Source organism: Dendrobates tinctorius, unplaced genomic scaffold (genome assembly GCF_039654945.1).
Source record: "Dendrobates tinctorius isolate UK_male_01 unplaced genomic scaffold, ASM3965494v1 ptg000016l, whole genome shotgun sequence".
In the NCBI taxonomy this organism is placed as follows: domain Eukaryota; kingdom Metazoa; phylum Chordata; class Amphibia; order Anura; family Dendrobatidae; genus Dendrobates; species Dendrobates tinctorius.
Window position 1 is genome coordinate 19,365,856 of NW_027361684.1, and position 17,622 is coordinate 19,383,477.

The 17,622-nt window shown below is 41.9% G+C and overlaps 1 protein-coding gene across 1 annotated transcript in view; it reads left to right on the forward strand.

Annotated features, from left to right (window-relative positions):
* Positions 1–17,622, forward strand: part of LOC141080382 (myeloperoxidase-like) — a 50,207-nt gene that overhangs the window by 18,026 nt on the left and 14,559 nt on the right. Inside the window, exons 5-12 of the mRNA XM_073565547.1 lie at positions 1,352–1,472; positions 2,159–2,288; positions 2,411–2,617; positions 11,618–11,933; positions 13,252–13,412; positions 13,506–13,758; positions 15,343–15,513; positions 17,111–17,348. Of these exons, the coding sequence (XP_073421648.1) occupies positions 1,352–1,472; positions 2,159–2,288; positions 2,411–2,617; positions 11,618–11,933; positions 13,252–13,412; positions 13,506–13,758; positions 15,343–15,513; positions 17,111–17,348 (1,597 nt within the window). The remainder of the gene's footprint in view (positions 1–1,351; positions 1,473–2,158; positions 2,289–2,410; positions 2,618–11,617; positions 11,934–13,251; positions 13,413–13,505; positions 13,759–15,342; positions 15,514–17,110; positions 17,349–17,622) is intronic.

Sequence of the window (17,622 nt, forward strand, 5' to 3'; positions counted from 1 at the left end):
TGTTTATGCATGTTACCTCCTGTATTACAAGCTTGGCAATTTGTGGCTAAGCGTCCTCTCCACGGACCCTTCTCTGGAAGGCCACAATGTCTCATCAGTCACTTCTCTTAAGGATCTCGCTATCCCTAAACTTTGGTCTCCTCTTTCTATGGATCACTCACTAGGCAGCACTGCTCACTTTGCACTCCAAATTCGAACTAACAGGAAGCAGTCACTTGACCTAACGCTAACCCCACCCCTATAGGCTAGTCCCAAGCAATAACTACATCCTAACTTAGCGTATCATCACTACCTATACTGCAGTCAACTATATACATCCCTTATACTACTTATCTCATACACTATGCCTTACACTATCACATTTTACGCTATACAGTACAACACAATTCACATGACACGATATATATAAAGACGCATGACATAATACACTTTACAATACAAAACAACGCGATTAGTGTCTTCAAGGGCGGGAACGCGACAGCATAGTCCCCCACCCAAACACACAGCTGATGTCCAACTGCAACAGCCATAAATGGAGCTACCTGCAAGTGGGTTGTCATAGTGAATCACACTGTATGGCCATTATACTATGCCTAATCACTGAACACACAAAAGTACTGTATCTCTGAATGATCACAATGTGAAAACTATTAATACCAAAACAAAGAAAACTTTTTTCCTTTTTTTTTTCCTAAGTGTGCTGTGAAAAATACACAGTAGTTTTCCATAAGAAAAGTGAAAGCATGAAAAAAATTACACATGAATGGTATCACAAAATTCCACTGCATTTTACAATGGCACTTCTGGGGACAACATTTTTAGAAATCTCAAGTGAAAAATATCCACAGCCTAAATTGACGGTGCTGACAATTTGAAATCTGCAGCAATTCAATTTCTGCTATGAACATTTTGCTGCAGCATTTCTACTGTAGGAGGTCAGCACCCAAAATACAACCTGGTGCAAATAGCTTAAACCACATAATGAAAATTGAAAAAAAAAAACAACAGAAAGCAATGACGTTATTGATTTTGAATCCCCCCCCCAAAAAAACCAACAAGCTAATAATAGGTAATAAATTACATCAACTCCAAAATGGTTATATTAAAATATTTCTTGCCCCACTAAAAGGCTGTAAAGCAATAAATTATTTATTGAAACAAAAAAATTTACAGTATATTACATATCATGTATCCACAAAATATAACCATTAACACACCCCACAAAACCAGCAGCTCTCATCCATCAGCTATCAGAATGCGGCAGCACAAAAAGTCCTGCAGTGCTAAGGACCAAATTAGGCTCAGTCCTGAAGGGGTTAAGTTACATTTTCTATTTTATCTTGTATTTTAGATTTACTAACAAAGAACCAGATGGATACTATTTCTAAGATTTCAGGCTGCGCCTCTCAACACCTTCCAAAAGCTTGTCAGAACAGTCAATATCGCACCATTACTGGCGAATGCAATAACAGGTGAGAAGGTCTCCAAAGATCTGTTATTAGAGGCTGTCAAGAGTATATGAATGGTTGTGTCACGATTCTGTTGTCAGGTGTCCTGGGACCAGGGGCTCCTTCCCTGTCCCTAACACTAGGGGCGCCCTAGCTCACTGTTCCCTGGATTACTTCTGATGGTGAAGACGCCAGGGCCACGTACCTTGCCTTAGCTCCTGAATCTGCCCTCAGTCTGTACCCTTCCCCCACCTAGGGAAGAGGGGAATAGTAATACACCAACCAGAATAACAAGGTAATACAAACAGGGATAACGAAAAATACCAATGATAAAAATATATTCACACAGAAAACAGAGGAATGCACCGGGGAGTGGAGGATGGGGTTAAACCAAAGTAGAAGAACAAAGGGAATTATCACACACTCAAAACCTAGCAACAGTTACAGATAAATCTCCAATAACAACCACTAACAACCTCCAGCCATGCAGCATAAGCTATATCTGGCAATGAGTGCTAGCCAGGACCCAGATTATATAGAAGATGGGAGTGGCTAATAGTGTACAGCTGAGAACCTAAATGCTTCAGGAGCTTTCAACAGAGCAGCTTACCTCCCCTGAACTGCTGAAAGAAAATTTCAGATGCTGTGATCTTCTGGCTCCTCTCTGTCGCGGTAAGCCCATGACAGGTTGTTTCATTGTATGATTGCAGGAGAGATCTCAATCGTGGTGCTTCTAACACTGGGTTTACTCGATTGCTGCCGGCTCAGTATGAGGATGGAGTGTCAGTTCCTCGTGGCTGGACTGAAAATCGTAGAATTAATGGGTTCCCTCTGCCCCTGGTAAGAAAAAAGTGATTCCCAATATGAACAAACCAGGTGTGCAGACCAGAAACTATGTTACCTGAAATAATATGGCAATCCAAATCCGTAATTATTGATAATAACATATTTTTTTTAATTAGGCACGTCAAGTATCCAATGAAATTGTCAGATTCCCCACTGAAAATATTACCCTTGACAGTGGCCGAGCTCTTATCTTTATGCAGTGGGGACAATGGACAGACCATGACCTTGATCTCTCTCCTGAGACTCCAGCAAGGTCAACTTTCCTTGAAGGTATAAATTGTGATCTCAGCTGTGCCAGAGAACCCCCCTGCTTTCCACTCAAGGTAAACAACACATTTAGATGTGTTAGTACAGTGAACCAGATCTTATTAAACACTTTTTCTGATGTAGACCAGATTTTTCTGTCAGTACTATTTCATTTTGCTATGTTAGTTGTCTCCTATCAGTGGTTCGAGAGATGCATGTGCCCAATTTGTCCAAACTGTGTAATATTACTTCCATTCTGTCAATATTACATAGCATCACTCCCCTATTACAGTGCAATGTTTGGTAATTATTTTTTTGGATGTTCCTTGTATAATTTATTTCTTTTCAGCTACACTGTGTGCAGAATTATTAGGCAAGTTGTATTTGAGAGGATTCTTTTTATTATTGAATAACAACTATGTTCTCAGTCAACCCAAAAGACTCATAAATATCAAAGGTTAATATTTTTGGAAGTTGGAGTGGTTTTTTTTTTAGATTTGGCTATCTTAGGAGGGTATCTGTTTTTTCAGGTAACTATTACAGTGCAGAATTATTAGGCAACTTAATAAAAACCAAATATATATCCATCTCACTTGTTTATTTTCACTAGGTAAACCAATATAACACAAAATTTAGAAATAAACATTTCTGACATTCAAAAACAAAACAAAAAAAATCAGTGACCAATATAGCCACCTTTCTTTACGATGACACTCAAAAACCTTCCATCCATAGGTTCTGTCAGTTGCTTGATCTGTTTACGATCAACATTGCGTGCAGCAGCCACCACAGCCTCCCAGACACTGTTCCGAGAGGTGTAATGTTTTCACTCCCTGTAGATCTCACATTTTATGAGGGACCACAGGTTCTCTATGGGGTTCAGATCAGGTGAACAAGGGGGCCATGTCATTATTTTTTCTTCTTTTAGACCTTTACTGGCCAGCCACGCTGTGGAGTATTTGGAATCATGTGATGGAGCATTGTCCTGCATGAAAATCATGTTTTTCTTGAACGATACCGACTTCTTCTTGTACCACTGCTTGAAGTAGGTGTCTTCCAGAAACTGGCAGTAGGTCTGGGAGTTGAGCTTCACTCCATCCTCAACCTGAAAAGGTCCCACAAGTTCATCTTTGATGATACCAGCCCATACCAGTACCCCTCCTCCACCTTGCTGGCGTCTGAGTTGGAGTAGAGCTCTCTGCCCTTTACTGATCCAGCCTTGGGCCCAACCATCTGGCCAATCAAGAGTCACTCTCATTTCATCAGTCCATAAAACCTTAGAAAAATCAGTCTTAAGATATTTCTTGGCCCAGTCTTGAAGTTTTATCTTACAGTATGTTTCTTGTTGAAAGGTGGTCATTTTTCAGGCTTCCTTACCTTGGCCATGTCCCTGAGTATGGCCCACCTTGAGCTTTTTGATACTCCAGTAAAGTTGCAGCTCTGAAATATGGCAAAACTGGTGGCAAATGGCATCTTGACAGCTTCACGCTTAATTTTCCTCAATTCACGGGCAGTTATTTTGTGCCTTTTTTTATCAACACACTTCTTGCGACCCTGTTGGATATTTGCCATGAAACGTTTGACTGTTCGGTGATCACGCTTCAAAAGTTTGGCAATTTCAAGACTGCTGCATCCCTCTGCAAGACAATTTTTGACTTTTCAGAGTCTGTCAAATCTTTCTTCGGACCCATTTTGCCAAAGGAAAGGAAGTTGCCTAATAATTAAGCACACCTTATATAGGGTGCTGATGTCATTAGACAACACCCCTCATTACAGAGATGCAAATCACCTGATTTACATAATTGGCAGTTGGCTTTCAAGCCTATACAGCTTGGAGTAGGACAACATGTATAAAAAGGATGATGTGATCAAAATACTCATTTGCCTAATAATTCTGCACTCAGTGTAGATGTGATTGTACAGATGACTACTGAGAGTGTGAGGTGTTAAAGGGGCGTTCCCATCTCCAAGATCCTATCCCAATATGTAGGTGTAATAATGATAATATCAGCAAATACCTGCAATTAGAAATGTAGTATAGTTCTTCTGATTCATTATGTCGCTTACCCCATGTACAGGGCATTGCAGTAGCTTCGGTATCCACGGTTACGACCACTAACAACTAACTAACTGTCATTATAAGAGTGGTCCTAAACATGGATACCTAAACTACTGCAATGCACTGCACATGGGGTAAGCAATGTATCGAATCATAAGAACTATACTCATGTATATTTCTAATTGGAAGTATTTGCTAATATTACTATTGTTACACCTACTACATATTGGGATAATATCATGGAGATGAGAATACCCCTTTAAAGTGTCAAGTATCACATTTAATACCACTGTGTGAAAATTTTTTGTCCCCTTCCTGATTTCCTATTCTTTTGCATATTTTTTCACACTTAAATGTTTCAGATCACCAAACAAATGTAAATATTAGACAATCATAACACAAGTAAACACAAAATGCAGTTTTTAAATAAATGTCTTTATTATTAATGGGAAAAGAAATCCAAAGCTACGGGGCCCTGTGTGAAAAAGTGATTGCCCCTTCTTCCCCTTAAAGCATAAATTAACTGTGGTTTATCACATCTTTAGGAAGCTGAGTTCAGATTCCTTAGCCACACCCAGGTCTGATTACTGTCACACCTGTTCTTAATCAGGAAATCACTTAAATAGGACTTGCCTGACAAAGGGAAGTAGACCAGAAGTTCCTCAAAAGCCAGACATCATACCACAATCCAAAAAAAATTTGAGAAACAAATTAATGGAGATCAATTAACCTGGGAAAGGTTATAAAGCCATTTCTAAAGCTTTGGGACTCCTGAGAACCACAGTGAGAGCCATTATACTCAAAGAGCGAAAACATGGAACAGTGGTGAACTGTTCCAGGAGTATCTGGGCTACCAAAATTACCCCAAGAGTGCAGCTACAACTCATCCAAGAGGTCACAAAAGACCTCACAACAACATCCAAATAACTGAGTGACAAAAAGAAAAACAGGAGTACTAAATCCACCACAAGTATTTAAAAAAAAAATAAAAATTGATTTTTATTATTAATTTCACATAGAAGAGATACAAAATACATAGAAACAATTTCATTACATGATAGAGTAATCAATGCAAGATCCAAGGTGCAACAAAAAAGTGCAGAAGTGCCTAGCAATCCATACAGGAATTAATAGGTAAGTATGTAGATTATAATAAAGTGACAGTGCTTTTAATCTTTCCATACAATAAGGTCATAAATAATATTAAGAACTGATCACCAATTACAGCCATTATTAGAGGTCCCAAGAGAAAGTGTTCAATCATTCAAGCATAGTAGCAGTAATAGCCCCATAAAGACTACAATTGATCACCCAGCGTTCAGAGTATCTTACCCATGGATGCACGGCACGCCACACAGCAAGCCCCTATGCGCGTTTTGCGTAGGCTTTGTCAGGGGCTTACTGTGTGGCGTGCCGTGCATCCATGGGTAAGATATTCTGAACGCTGGGTGATCAATTGTAGACTTTTCGGAGACTACTCTGGACTGATGAGATAAAAGTTGAAATTTTTGGAAGGTATATGTCCCATTACATCTGGCATAGAAGTAACACAGCATTTCAGAAAAGGAACATCATACCAACAGTAAAATATGGTGGGGGTAGTGTGATGGTCTGGGGCTATTTTGCTGCCTCAGGACCTGGAAGGCATGCTATGGTAAATGGAACCATGAATTCTGCTGTCTACCAAAAAATTCTGAAGGAGACTGTTTGGCCATTTGTTTGTGACCTCAAGTTGAAGCGCACTTGTGCTATGCAGCAAGACAATGATACAAACACACCAGCAAGTCCACCTCTGAATGGCTTAAGAAAAACCAAATTAAGACTTTGGCGTGGCCTAGTCAAAGTCCTGACCTTAATCCGATTGAGATGCTGTGGCATGACCTTAAAAAGCGGTTCATGCTCGAAAACCCTCCAATGTGGTTGAATTACAACTATTCTGCAGAGATCAGTGGGCCAAAATTCCTCCAGAGTGTTGTAAAAGACTCATTGGCTTAACCAGTTATTAGGTTTAAGGGCAATCACTTTTTCACACAGGGCCCTGTAGGTTTGGATGTCTTTTTCTCTTAATAATAAAGACCATTTAAAAACTGCATTTTGTGTTTACTTGTGTTATCTTTGTCTTATATTGAAATTTGTTTGGTGATCTGAAATCTTTAAGTGTGACAAACATTTAAAAGAATAGGAAATCAGGAAGGGGCAAACACTTTTTCACACAGCTGGAATGTCTCTATTCTCAACTATCAGGCACAGATGACTGTGGTTCACAAAAACTTGGGGACCTTTGTACTATAATTATTGCCGCTCTACTTTGAGACGGTTAAAAGGCTAAAGGAATCCACATATCTTCGATCTCTGTCAAGAACACCTGTCCTAACTCCTACCATACACTTACACGGTCAGTGCGGCTGAGTTTTCATGTACTTTCAATGGAAAAATTGGAGTAAACTGCTTACAGAAATCTCTGGCAGCAACATATCTCTTCAAAAAAGGATCCAGCAATACAGTTTGACATTCTCAATTATTTTCTCCCCTGACATCATCAGATGGGGTATAATTGGGAAGTCCCCAAACATTACATGGTTGGTCAGCACCAAAGGCTCGGATTACTTTAATGTGTATGGAGGAAAACCTGTCATGTAAAAAATGCTATTAACCTGCAGATAGGGGGTTAACCCCTTACTGCCATTGGACATTATAGTGCGTCCAATGGCAGTACCCCCGCTTTGATGAGGGCGCTGGCAGTGAGCCCGCATCAAAGCCGGCACATGTCAGCTGTGAGTGGAGTCGCGATCCACCCGCGTCTATTAACTAGTTAAATGCCACTGTCAAACACTGACATCGGCATTTAAAGCGCGCCATCGGCCGGAAATACGTGCACAACTGACCCGCGTCACGTGATCGGGGCGCCGGGAAAGGTCAGAGAGGCCCAACGACTGCGCACTGCAGTACTTTGCTCTGCCCTCAACAAGGCAGAGAAGTACACCTGCGCACAAGTGCGATGCCAGGAGTGATGAAGTAAGCAGAAGGACAGCATCACAAGAAGATGGGAGGCACCGGACCCCGACCTGTGACACCCATCGGACCGGACAGCACCGGGCTGCCCCCCCAGGTGAGTGTGGCACCCCTGAGGCTCGGTCGCCACAGAGGTACTGCACCTCCTCCTGAGGTGTGGTGCCCCACCATCCAGGTAAGTTGGAGGCTCCTGACCACGCTCCAACACTCGCATCCCACACAACACAGTAGTTCAGCAAAGCCACATTGCGGCTCCCTGCTTGGAGTGTAGCAGAGCAGCTTTGGTGGCTCCCTGCTTGGAACACGAAACGTGCTGGGAGGTGGGTGGAGTTTAGAATACATAAAAGAGCGGGAAGGTTTAGGATTACAGGTCAGTCTGTGAGAGGAAGCCACTCAGAGAGGAGTGAGGAAAGAAGATCCCTGAGATAGAGAGGGATGGAGGAAGGAGGTGCTGCAGCAGACCCCAGTGACCTGGGTCTGCTGGCACAGGAAAGGAAAGGAGAAAGACATTGAACTGAAACCTGATCTTCCATGAGAAGGAGAGATTAGTACGGAACGAAGGAGTAAAGGGGAACAGAGGACATGGGTTAGGAGAGAACCCTTCCTAGAAGTTCTAAGCGCAAGGCTGGGGCCCGGTCCCTGAGGTTGTATGGACACTAATGGTTCTGCAGCAGACACCGGTGAAGTAGTAGGCTGTAAATGCACTACTCCCATCTAAGACTTGGGGGCACAACAGCAACATTGATAGTGAGCCGGGATTCAGGAGTAAGGAGTCCCCGAAGCAGGCTACAGCTGTCTGCCGTACAAGTAGAGTTCTTGGGAACATCTGTCAGGAGGAACTCCAGTGTAACTCAGTACTAGGAGATCTTCACACTTAAAGGCGCTATAAGAGGAGATGTTCAGAAAGGTACATGTTGGCAGAGCGTTGGAAGGGAGCACTCCATCTGACCTGGAGGTTAATCGAGCCTCTGGCCCGGAGGACACGGTACGGAGGCAGGCACCTGTGTGTACTACAGACTGTGAGTAAAGCATTGGAACTACAAGCCCTGGTGTCCTCCATTCACTCTTGCGCCAACACACCTGGTACCGCTACATCTGGGTACCAGCTTCTACACTGCCTGCGCCTCTCAGCTACCCCTACATCTACACTGCCCAGGGACTACAGCTCCACCTGTGGGGAGCTTCACCATCTTGGCTGCACCACACTACCAGTCCCAGAGGATCTGCATGCAGCGTCGGCTTAACATCTCACTTGCCGAACACCACAGGTGGCGTCACAAACTATTCCATTAACTACATTCCACCATTTCAATTCCCCCATTACTTGGGCGCCCAGGGCCACGGACCGGGTCACTGCTGCTGTGACACATCCCGCTGACACCGGTCCGGTACCGAGTACCCCACGGCCCTGGGAGGGCGACCCATGAGTATAATAAAACTTATTTTTCTTATCTTGCAGGTCGGACCGGGGGCTTATCTACAGCAATATAGAATGCTGTAGATAAGCCCTGAAAGGCAGCGGCCGCATCTTATAGAGGCTAAAGCAGGTGACAGGTGCACTTTAAGCAAATGTTTTAATGAAAACTGTAAGCACTGAACAATGTGAAAAAGAGGACTCTTATTGAGTACAAATTGTACTTTACATCAGAAGTCAACCGTATCATGATAAATTTAGTTATTCAGCTATTTGGTTTACTGCAAATTAAAATAGTGAAAGATAAAATACTATGAATAACATGAATAAATAACTATAAAACCTTTCACCCATGCTCACCGACGTAGCATAAAGTTGTTATCAAACTATCATCTGGGCTTCATGCGCTGGTATTATTTGTGATACCTATTTTTAAAAAAAATGTAATAAAGCAAAAACAGATTGTAATTTCATACTTATGCAGCAAAAACAAAAAAGTAAATTGTACTGAAAACTTTTTAAAAATTGTGGCCCATGGACAACGTAAGCTGTCTTATAGCTCTTCAGTGCCATACAGTATGTTGGAGCCTTCTGTTGGAAATGGGCATATAACAATCTTACAACCATGCACCTTTATGATCATTTAGCGATTATAGGCTGTCTACATGTATCATAAGAGTAAAAGTCAGATCGTACTGTAAGATGCCCCCCACATGCTGCTCTACACCGGTTATCTGGGCAAGGCGCAGTACTGAGCACTCACCGTTGAACTCAATATCTGACTTGCACTTTCTCGGTTTGTTCTGCCCGATGCCTTTGTAAGGTGCACAGGGTAGTAATCATGGGCGAGGAGCTGCTGGGTTCCCATACCCTGGTATCCTACAAATAAACTGTGTACCAGTTCCCACGTTCTGTAGATATAGTGCATAACACTCACTTTTCGGCTGGAGGCCTCCGCTGTTTCCACATGTCCGGATCCAAGAACGGCCGCACATAAATCAGGGCACATTTGTTTCATAACCAACAGTTCAATGTTACTTATCAGTCCATGTTCAAGCAATGTTACAGCACAGTACTTTTCCATGTTCTCTGTTCGTTTGGCCTGAGCTATCCCTTCGCTTAATGGCTCCCGTGGCCCCTGGGATACCCATCTCCCTGACACGACTTCCCCTCTGGCTTCCATTTGTGGGAAGGGAATAAGGCACTTCCTACAGTTGTGCCCAAAAGTATTAACACCCCTGCAATTCTGTCAGATAATACTCCGTTTCATCCTGAAAATGATTGCAAACACAAATTCTTTGGTATTATTATCTTCATTTAATTTGTCTTAAATGAAAAAACACAATTATGAGTGAAGCAAAAAGCAAAACATTGATCATTTCACACAAAACTCCAAAGATGGGCCAGACAAAAGTATTGGCACCCTCAGCCTAATACTTGGTTCCACAACCTTTAGTCAAAATAACTGTGACCAACTGCTTCCGGTAACCATCAATGAGTTTCTTACAATGCTCTGCTGGAGTATTATCTGACAGAATTGCAGGGGTGTCAATACTTTTGGCCACAACTGTATATCTAGTATCCACCCAACTGAATATTTCCCTTCTTAACTTAATCCCTAAATCCTATGCTATACCTATGTCGAATACTTAACCCAAGACTTTACCTATATAAAGAATATTATACATTATATTAACTGTGCACATAAGATTCTATGGCGTTTCACACTTTACATGACTCATATAATACAATAAAACCATGTTCTAACACATATTCACACACAGTTACTGCAGACATTGTCATTATGGGGAGAGGCATATAACAGCTCCTGAGCACATCGGAGACATCATTGGTCGGCAATTGAAAAAGGGAGCTGCCCGCAGCGGATCTTGATCATTTGCGTGCCAAAGTGCATTCAGCATGACAGAACAATACTTGGACAGCCAATAATAACCTTATTGATAGCAGCCAAGGCATGAAAGTCCTGGGCTTTCTGCCTGTAGCGAATATACTCTGTACCGAATGAATCAAGATGTTTTAAAAACTTTGTTTCCTTTTTTTCATCATTTGCATATTATTATCATGTCTATCTGAGTTGTGATTTCCATAATTCCTTGACTTTTCCTTCTTGGTGATGCAATTTAAATGTTGAGGACAGTACATAGGCTGACGCATTTAAACTTTTTGGGGAAATATAACATAAATGTTAAAACATTTTGTATAGCTCTATCTACAGAATAAAGGGATTTTTTAGTCTTAAACTACAGAGCTATGTTACTCTATGTGATTGCGCCCTGTGAGGATTCATTTGACCGCAAGCATGTAATTGGCATACCCCTGCCAAAATCCAACTAGACTGTTTCTGGCCTCTTTCAATGTACCTGCATTGAGCGAGGCTGCGCTCATCTAGTCTGAGTGTGGCTAGGAGTATGCAAATCGCATACTTGCGATCACATGACCACCACCCCCAGCGCCGGGGAATCTTGTGGATTCACAAGTCTGCAGTCACGTAGAGTAACTGCAATCTTGTAGTTTAAGATTAGACAACCCCTTCAAATTTTAATCCTATGGGGTTTTTTTTTATACTGTTAGATTCCACCGAATGATCCCCGGTTTACAAATCGCAGTGACTGCATCCCCCTCTTCCGCTCCTCTCCTGTGTGCACTCCTGGATCACCGATTCGTGAACAGATAAACATTCTCACCTCTTTCCTTGACGGGAGCCAAGTATATGGCAGTGACCTGCCACTGTCTTTTGCACTACGAAACAACACAAATCAGTTTGGACTTATGGCTATTAACCAGAATTTCACGGACGATGGGCTTGCATATCTTCCATTTCAAACAGAAGGCGAAGACTTCTGTGTCCTGACTAACGTGTCATCTGGAATCCCCTGCTTTTTGGGAGGTACGCATTTTACACATTGACATCGGTAGAATGTTGAAAAAATGCCAAATGTCAAGTGGAAAAAGGGGGCATTGGTGATAAATGTTGAAAAGTATTCAGCAGTAGATTGCATGTAGACATTTCATGCACATGATATTATAATTTTATGACATACAGTCTTAAATCCTTACCATTCCAAGATCTCTATATATGTTGTGTGAGCTTTGTATGCACAAGTCAAGCTAATCCCATCCACTGTTATAGGCACAGGTCTAAGGGCCCCGTTACACGCTTCAATGTCCCAGCGATCCCACCAACGATCCGACGTGGATGGGATCGCTGGGACATAGTTAGCTGATCGCTGGTGAGCTGCCACATAGACAGACTCACCAACGATCAGGACCAGCAAGCATGCTGGCATCCAGGGTAGACAGCGGGTATCTAAGAGCCGCACGGCTCTTAGTTACCTGCTGTTTACCCTGGATACCAGCTCCCAGCGTTGCTGATTGTTGGTCTCTCACTGTCACACGCAGCAATGTGTGCTGCCCAGCAGGAGACCAACGATAGAATTATGGCCCAGACCATTAGTCAACGATTAATGTTCAGCCAACTGATCGTTGATTGTTGCTACATGTCACACGCAACGATGTTGTTTCGACATTGCTGCAACGTCAGCAAACTGGTGACGTTGCAACGAAATCGTTCACAATATTATTGTGTGTAACGGGACCTTTAGAGCTGTGAAGATCATGCTGACTGCAACATTTAGTCTATGTTGACAATTTTTTATCTGATTTTATTTTATAAATCGTTCTACTTTCTGATTGGCCATTATTGGCTTCATGTCATATAAGTGTTCAGTCAGATACCTGCTTATTTATAATACCATTGGTCAGCCCATGCCCTAAACAGTTAATGCCATCATTATTAATATAAATTCTGTTCACACTGCCGTCATAATTCCTGGATTGACATCTTATGTTTGTGGAGATGTAGTGATTCAACCCAGACAGCAGATGATAGCGAAAAGATAGGTCCGGCAGTTAGATTTTTAACATGCCCATTGTTCTCATGGGAGATAAAATGATGTCACAGTTCGCTATAAAAAGCAAATACATGCTCAGCAGAGCCGAACATGCATGTGTATGGCGGGATGGTGGTCTTTAGAAAAGTTTACTGTCTAAAAAAAAAATCAATGGTTAGCCTAAGATTGATAGCTAATATGACTTTTTCTAATCTAATATTTTATTGTTATACATTTTTTACAGTGCTCTTGTTGTTCTATATCAATGTTGCATATTAGACTATATGATCCATTGTCCATTTTTATAATTTGTAGGAGACCCCCGTGTCAGTGAGCAACCTGGTCTCACAGCCTTCCACACGCTCTTTGTACGTGCACACAACACCATAGCCACAGAATTACGGAGGATGAACCGAAGATGGTCTGGGGAGACCTTGTATCAAGAAGCTAGGAAGATTGTAGGAGGAATATTGCAGGTGCGATATTCTTTTTTTTTTTTTTTTTTTGTACTATTTTCTAAAGACTGTTAACATTCCTTATCATTGAGTGTAATAATTTTTTCTTTACAGAAGATCACATACAAAGATTGGCTACCATTACTATTAGGATCTGAGATGCCCAGAGTTCTCCCTCCATACAGGGCTTATAATGAGTCTGTGGATCCAAGAGTGGCCAACGTATTCACCGTTGTGTTCCGAATGGGCCATACTCTCATACAGCCACTCATATACCGCCTTGCGGATGGCTATCGTCCCTATACCCCCGCACCAACGAGCCCCCTTCACATGACTTTCTTCAATAGCTGGAGAGTGGTCAGACAAGGTAATATTTCCATGTAAAAAATATTTCCATAAAAAGTATAATACAAAAGATTTCATTTACTAAGCACAATTGTGTAGGTCCAAGCAGTAAAAGAGGATTTCTTGTCATCAAGATTGAGATGCTTATAGAGGTTGTTCCATAAACAATATTTGTCACTCGCATATGTATAAAGTGGTAATGAACCCATCTCCATTCACTTCTAAGGGTCTATGAGAGCAATAACTCATATGCATGACTGTAGCTCCCATAGTAAAAAGACCAATAATGACTTGTGTACATTACTGCTCTACTCACACAGGCCACTTTGTGACCCCGGTTGGATCCTTAATGATCACAACATATTTATCACCAAATTTGTGTCCAGGCAATTAATGTTGTTAATGTGGTAACCCCTTTTATGTGAGAAGTGAAGCTAATGATGGTGTAAATGTGGTAGGGGGCCGGAATGGGTGGTGGACCACTGCTTACCCTGTCCGGATGACACAGACACCAGGCGATGCAAGGACGAGGCGGAGACAGATTTCAATAGTAACAGTTCCGGATTTATTCGTCGTCCTCCTGACGACCACAACCACGCACCGCAGCCTCCTTACAGTTCTCTGTCTCCAGGCCCGGGTATCTGCACCTTTGCTCCAGTCGAAGTAACGTCCCTCGCGGATCTTGCAATGGGGCTGTCCTTGACCAATCTACCGCCAGCGCTTCACCTGCCCAAGGTCGTCGTCCAATCGGTACCCCCGGGGCCTCGTCTATCCTGCGGTCCGTTGGGTCAGGGCCACACCCCTGACTGTCTCTTCTCTGTCAGTCCCCTGGTCGAGCTCTTCCACTGTTTCCGGTCTTCTGTCCTGAGTCTTCCTTTCCTGAGCTCCTCCCGGGACTGGCCTGTCTGGAACCCCAACCAGTTCTATTTATCCCCTCTCACTGGGGAATTCCCCTCATGGGTTCCTATCTCCCCGCCCCCCATGACTAAGCGTTTTCTTGAGCCATAAGCTGATGTTCAGTCCTCATCTACTCTACCCTGCCATCTTGTGGTCATTTCTCGGTCATTTCATTTCCCTTTGTACCTTTAAAGTTGCAGACTACTGAGAAAATTTTCGGCATACCCTGCAGCTCACAGAATCCTAGCTTAGTTGTGATTAATTGCCTACTATAGTCTCAGGCACTTCTCCCAATGTTGAAAGACGTGTCTGAGACTCTGGTCAGCACGTGACCTATGCAAATCGCATCCTTGATGTGATGACAGCTGGAATTGGAGCTGAATCCTGATCTTGTGTACACTACACACTGCTAGGATTCAACAGGCTGCAGGGCTTGCCAAAAATTTCCTTTGAGGTAGACAACTCTTTTATAGGTATTGTAATAAAAAAAACCACTATCAAACCAGCCTCATTCCTCCTGTGTACCTTGCCAGTCTCTTGGGGAGTTATGAGACTACTGCAGCCAGTCAGCTGCTTCTGATCGCCTGCAGCTTTCATATTCTGTCTAAACCAGTTAATTTTTCTTCTGATGGAATGTAAAGAATCCATTTGATCTGTCCACTCAACATATAAGAACCTCCTGTTTTGCTATCTTATATGTCGTACACAGGGGGAATTGATCCTCTTCTCCGAGGATTGATGGCAAATCGAGCTAAACTAAATCGTCAAAATCAACTGGTTGTGGATGAATTAAGGGAACGTCTCTTCCTGCTCTTCAAACGGGTTGGCCTTGACTTACCAGCCCTCAACTTGCAAAGGGGTCGAGAGCATGGTCTACCAGGTAATTACTATAAATCTTCATCTGTGAATAGTATAAGAATTTTAAAAGGCTTTAATGGTATGTGATTTTTTTTTTGAGAGAGAAGACCAAATCATTCAAGACTTCAGGGAGGGCAGATCACAAATGTACTATAGTACGGAAGTACAGATGTACTGTAGATGTGAAGGAGAGAAGATGTACTGCCACCTGGAGGGGTGGAGGCCATACAGTTCTTTACTAGAAAGAGAGAAGAGAGTTTACAAGAAGGGAGTCACACACTGCTCAGCATTATTTATCAGCATATCGGAAAAGAGACTTCTCATGTGCTGTAGAAGGGAGAAGCAAACTGGAAATTAAAGAGGACCTGTCCTTGCTCAAAAAAAATTAAACAGTTTGTAAAAATCTTGGAGCTTCACTGATTATGCTGCACTTTTTTTTTTTTTTCTTTTTGCACTGCGTCATTCCATAACAGAGATATTTATTGCTTTTTGGATATTTGAAGAGCAATATGTGAAATCTCTGCTTGTAGTTCAACTGCAATGGAGCAACACAGCGCAAAACGGAACAGCGCCAGAATCGTGGAAGGTCAAGGATTTTTATAAGGTATTTAACCAAATTGTTTTTGACCAAGTGACAGGATCTCTTTAAGATATGCTGGTTCATGAAATGTAGCGAAAGAAAAAGCAGTCTAGAGTCACATGTAGACCCCCTAATTCAGCATCTATTATTGGGGGGGCAAGCTCACATGAGAAACATTTGAAACTAGGAGCTAGCTTTACAGCTCATGGAGATTTAGTGAAACTTGTTTAAGTAAAGATAATCACAAACACATGAAAAAAAAAAATTTCTTCTACTTCACTGGCGTCCATAACATTTCAGACAAGTTTTCATCATTGACATACTATCCTGTACACGTACTGCAGAAGTTTTGCAGAATGCTCAACTCACATTTTAAGAATGAAGCAGAAAATACATGTTTGTTTCAGTTACAGGGTATAAAAAATGTGAATTGAGTGTACAATTTTCATGAATTATTGCTCAGTATGTAAGAATGTATACTGAAGAACTTCTTGTGTACCCAAGCTTTACCGTGGAATTTATGAAGATTACTAACTGTTATCATCTGCCCTGAGCTGTTTTAAGTAATGGTTTCAGAAATTCTGAAGAAATCTCTGGACTCATTTATTAGTTTCATTGAAGTAGCTTAGCGTGGCTTGATTTAATCAGATTTGCCCAGAAGTTCACTAGTAAACATCAAGCCCTTTTCTTTTAAATGTAAAAGTAAGCAAAAGGATTTCATCACATCATAATGTCAGAAGATTCCAACTCTCTTGACTATCTTTAATGTGTCCATTAGAGATAGTCAAGGCCTGGACATAGCCATCTACATCAGTCCCATAGACAATGAATAGAATGGCAGTATACATACATTCAAATAACTTAGATCCTATTTTTTTGCAGTCAGTGGGGTCCCAACGGAGATAGACAATGTGGATAGGTGATGTGTCAATCTTGGCCTAACAGATTGAGAGTACTTCCAAAGTGCTTTGTATCAAAAAATTTGATTAACCACCTGAACCCATGAATTGTTTGATTTCTTGAATATTTTTTTATATAGGATACAATGCATGGAGAAGGTTTTGTGGATTTTCTGCACCGAGAAATCTGAACGAGTTAACTGCTGTTTTGAATAACAGGGAGCTCGCCCAAAAGTTTATAAATCTGTACGGGACACCTGAAAATATTGACATTTGGGTTGGCGGGGTTGCTGAACCGTTAGTTCGGAATGGCAGAATTGGGCAGCTACTTACATGTCTGATTGGCAACCAATTTCGTAGAGCTCGAGATGGAGACCGGTAAGTAGATCTTGAATGGGAAACAAAAAACATTTCAATGAGAATGCAAAATCCTTAAAGAGGTCCTGTCTCCAGATCAAAAAGTGGTCAGTTTTTTAATATTGTTTGCCTGCAGCTCCCCTGAGTATTCCTGTTATTTTTTTTAAATCAAATCACAGACCCAGATATATAGGCAGCCTTTTGGTTTCTTGCTAGTTTTTATGGACTTTACAAGGGTAAATGGTTCACAGGAATCTCTGCGGTGGGCCTTTAATCTGCTCTGCATTATTACCCT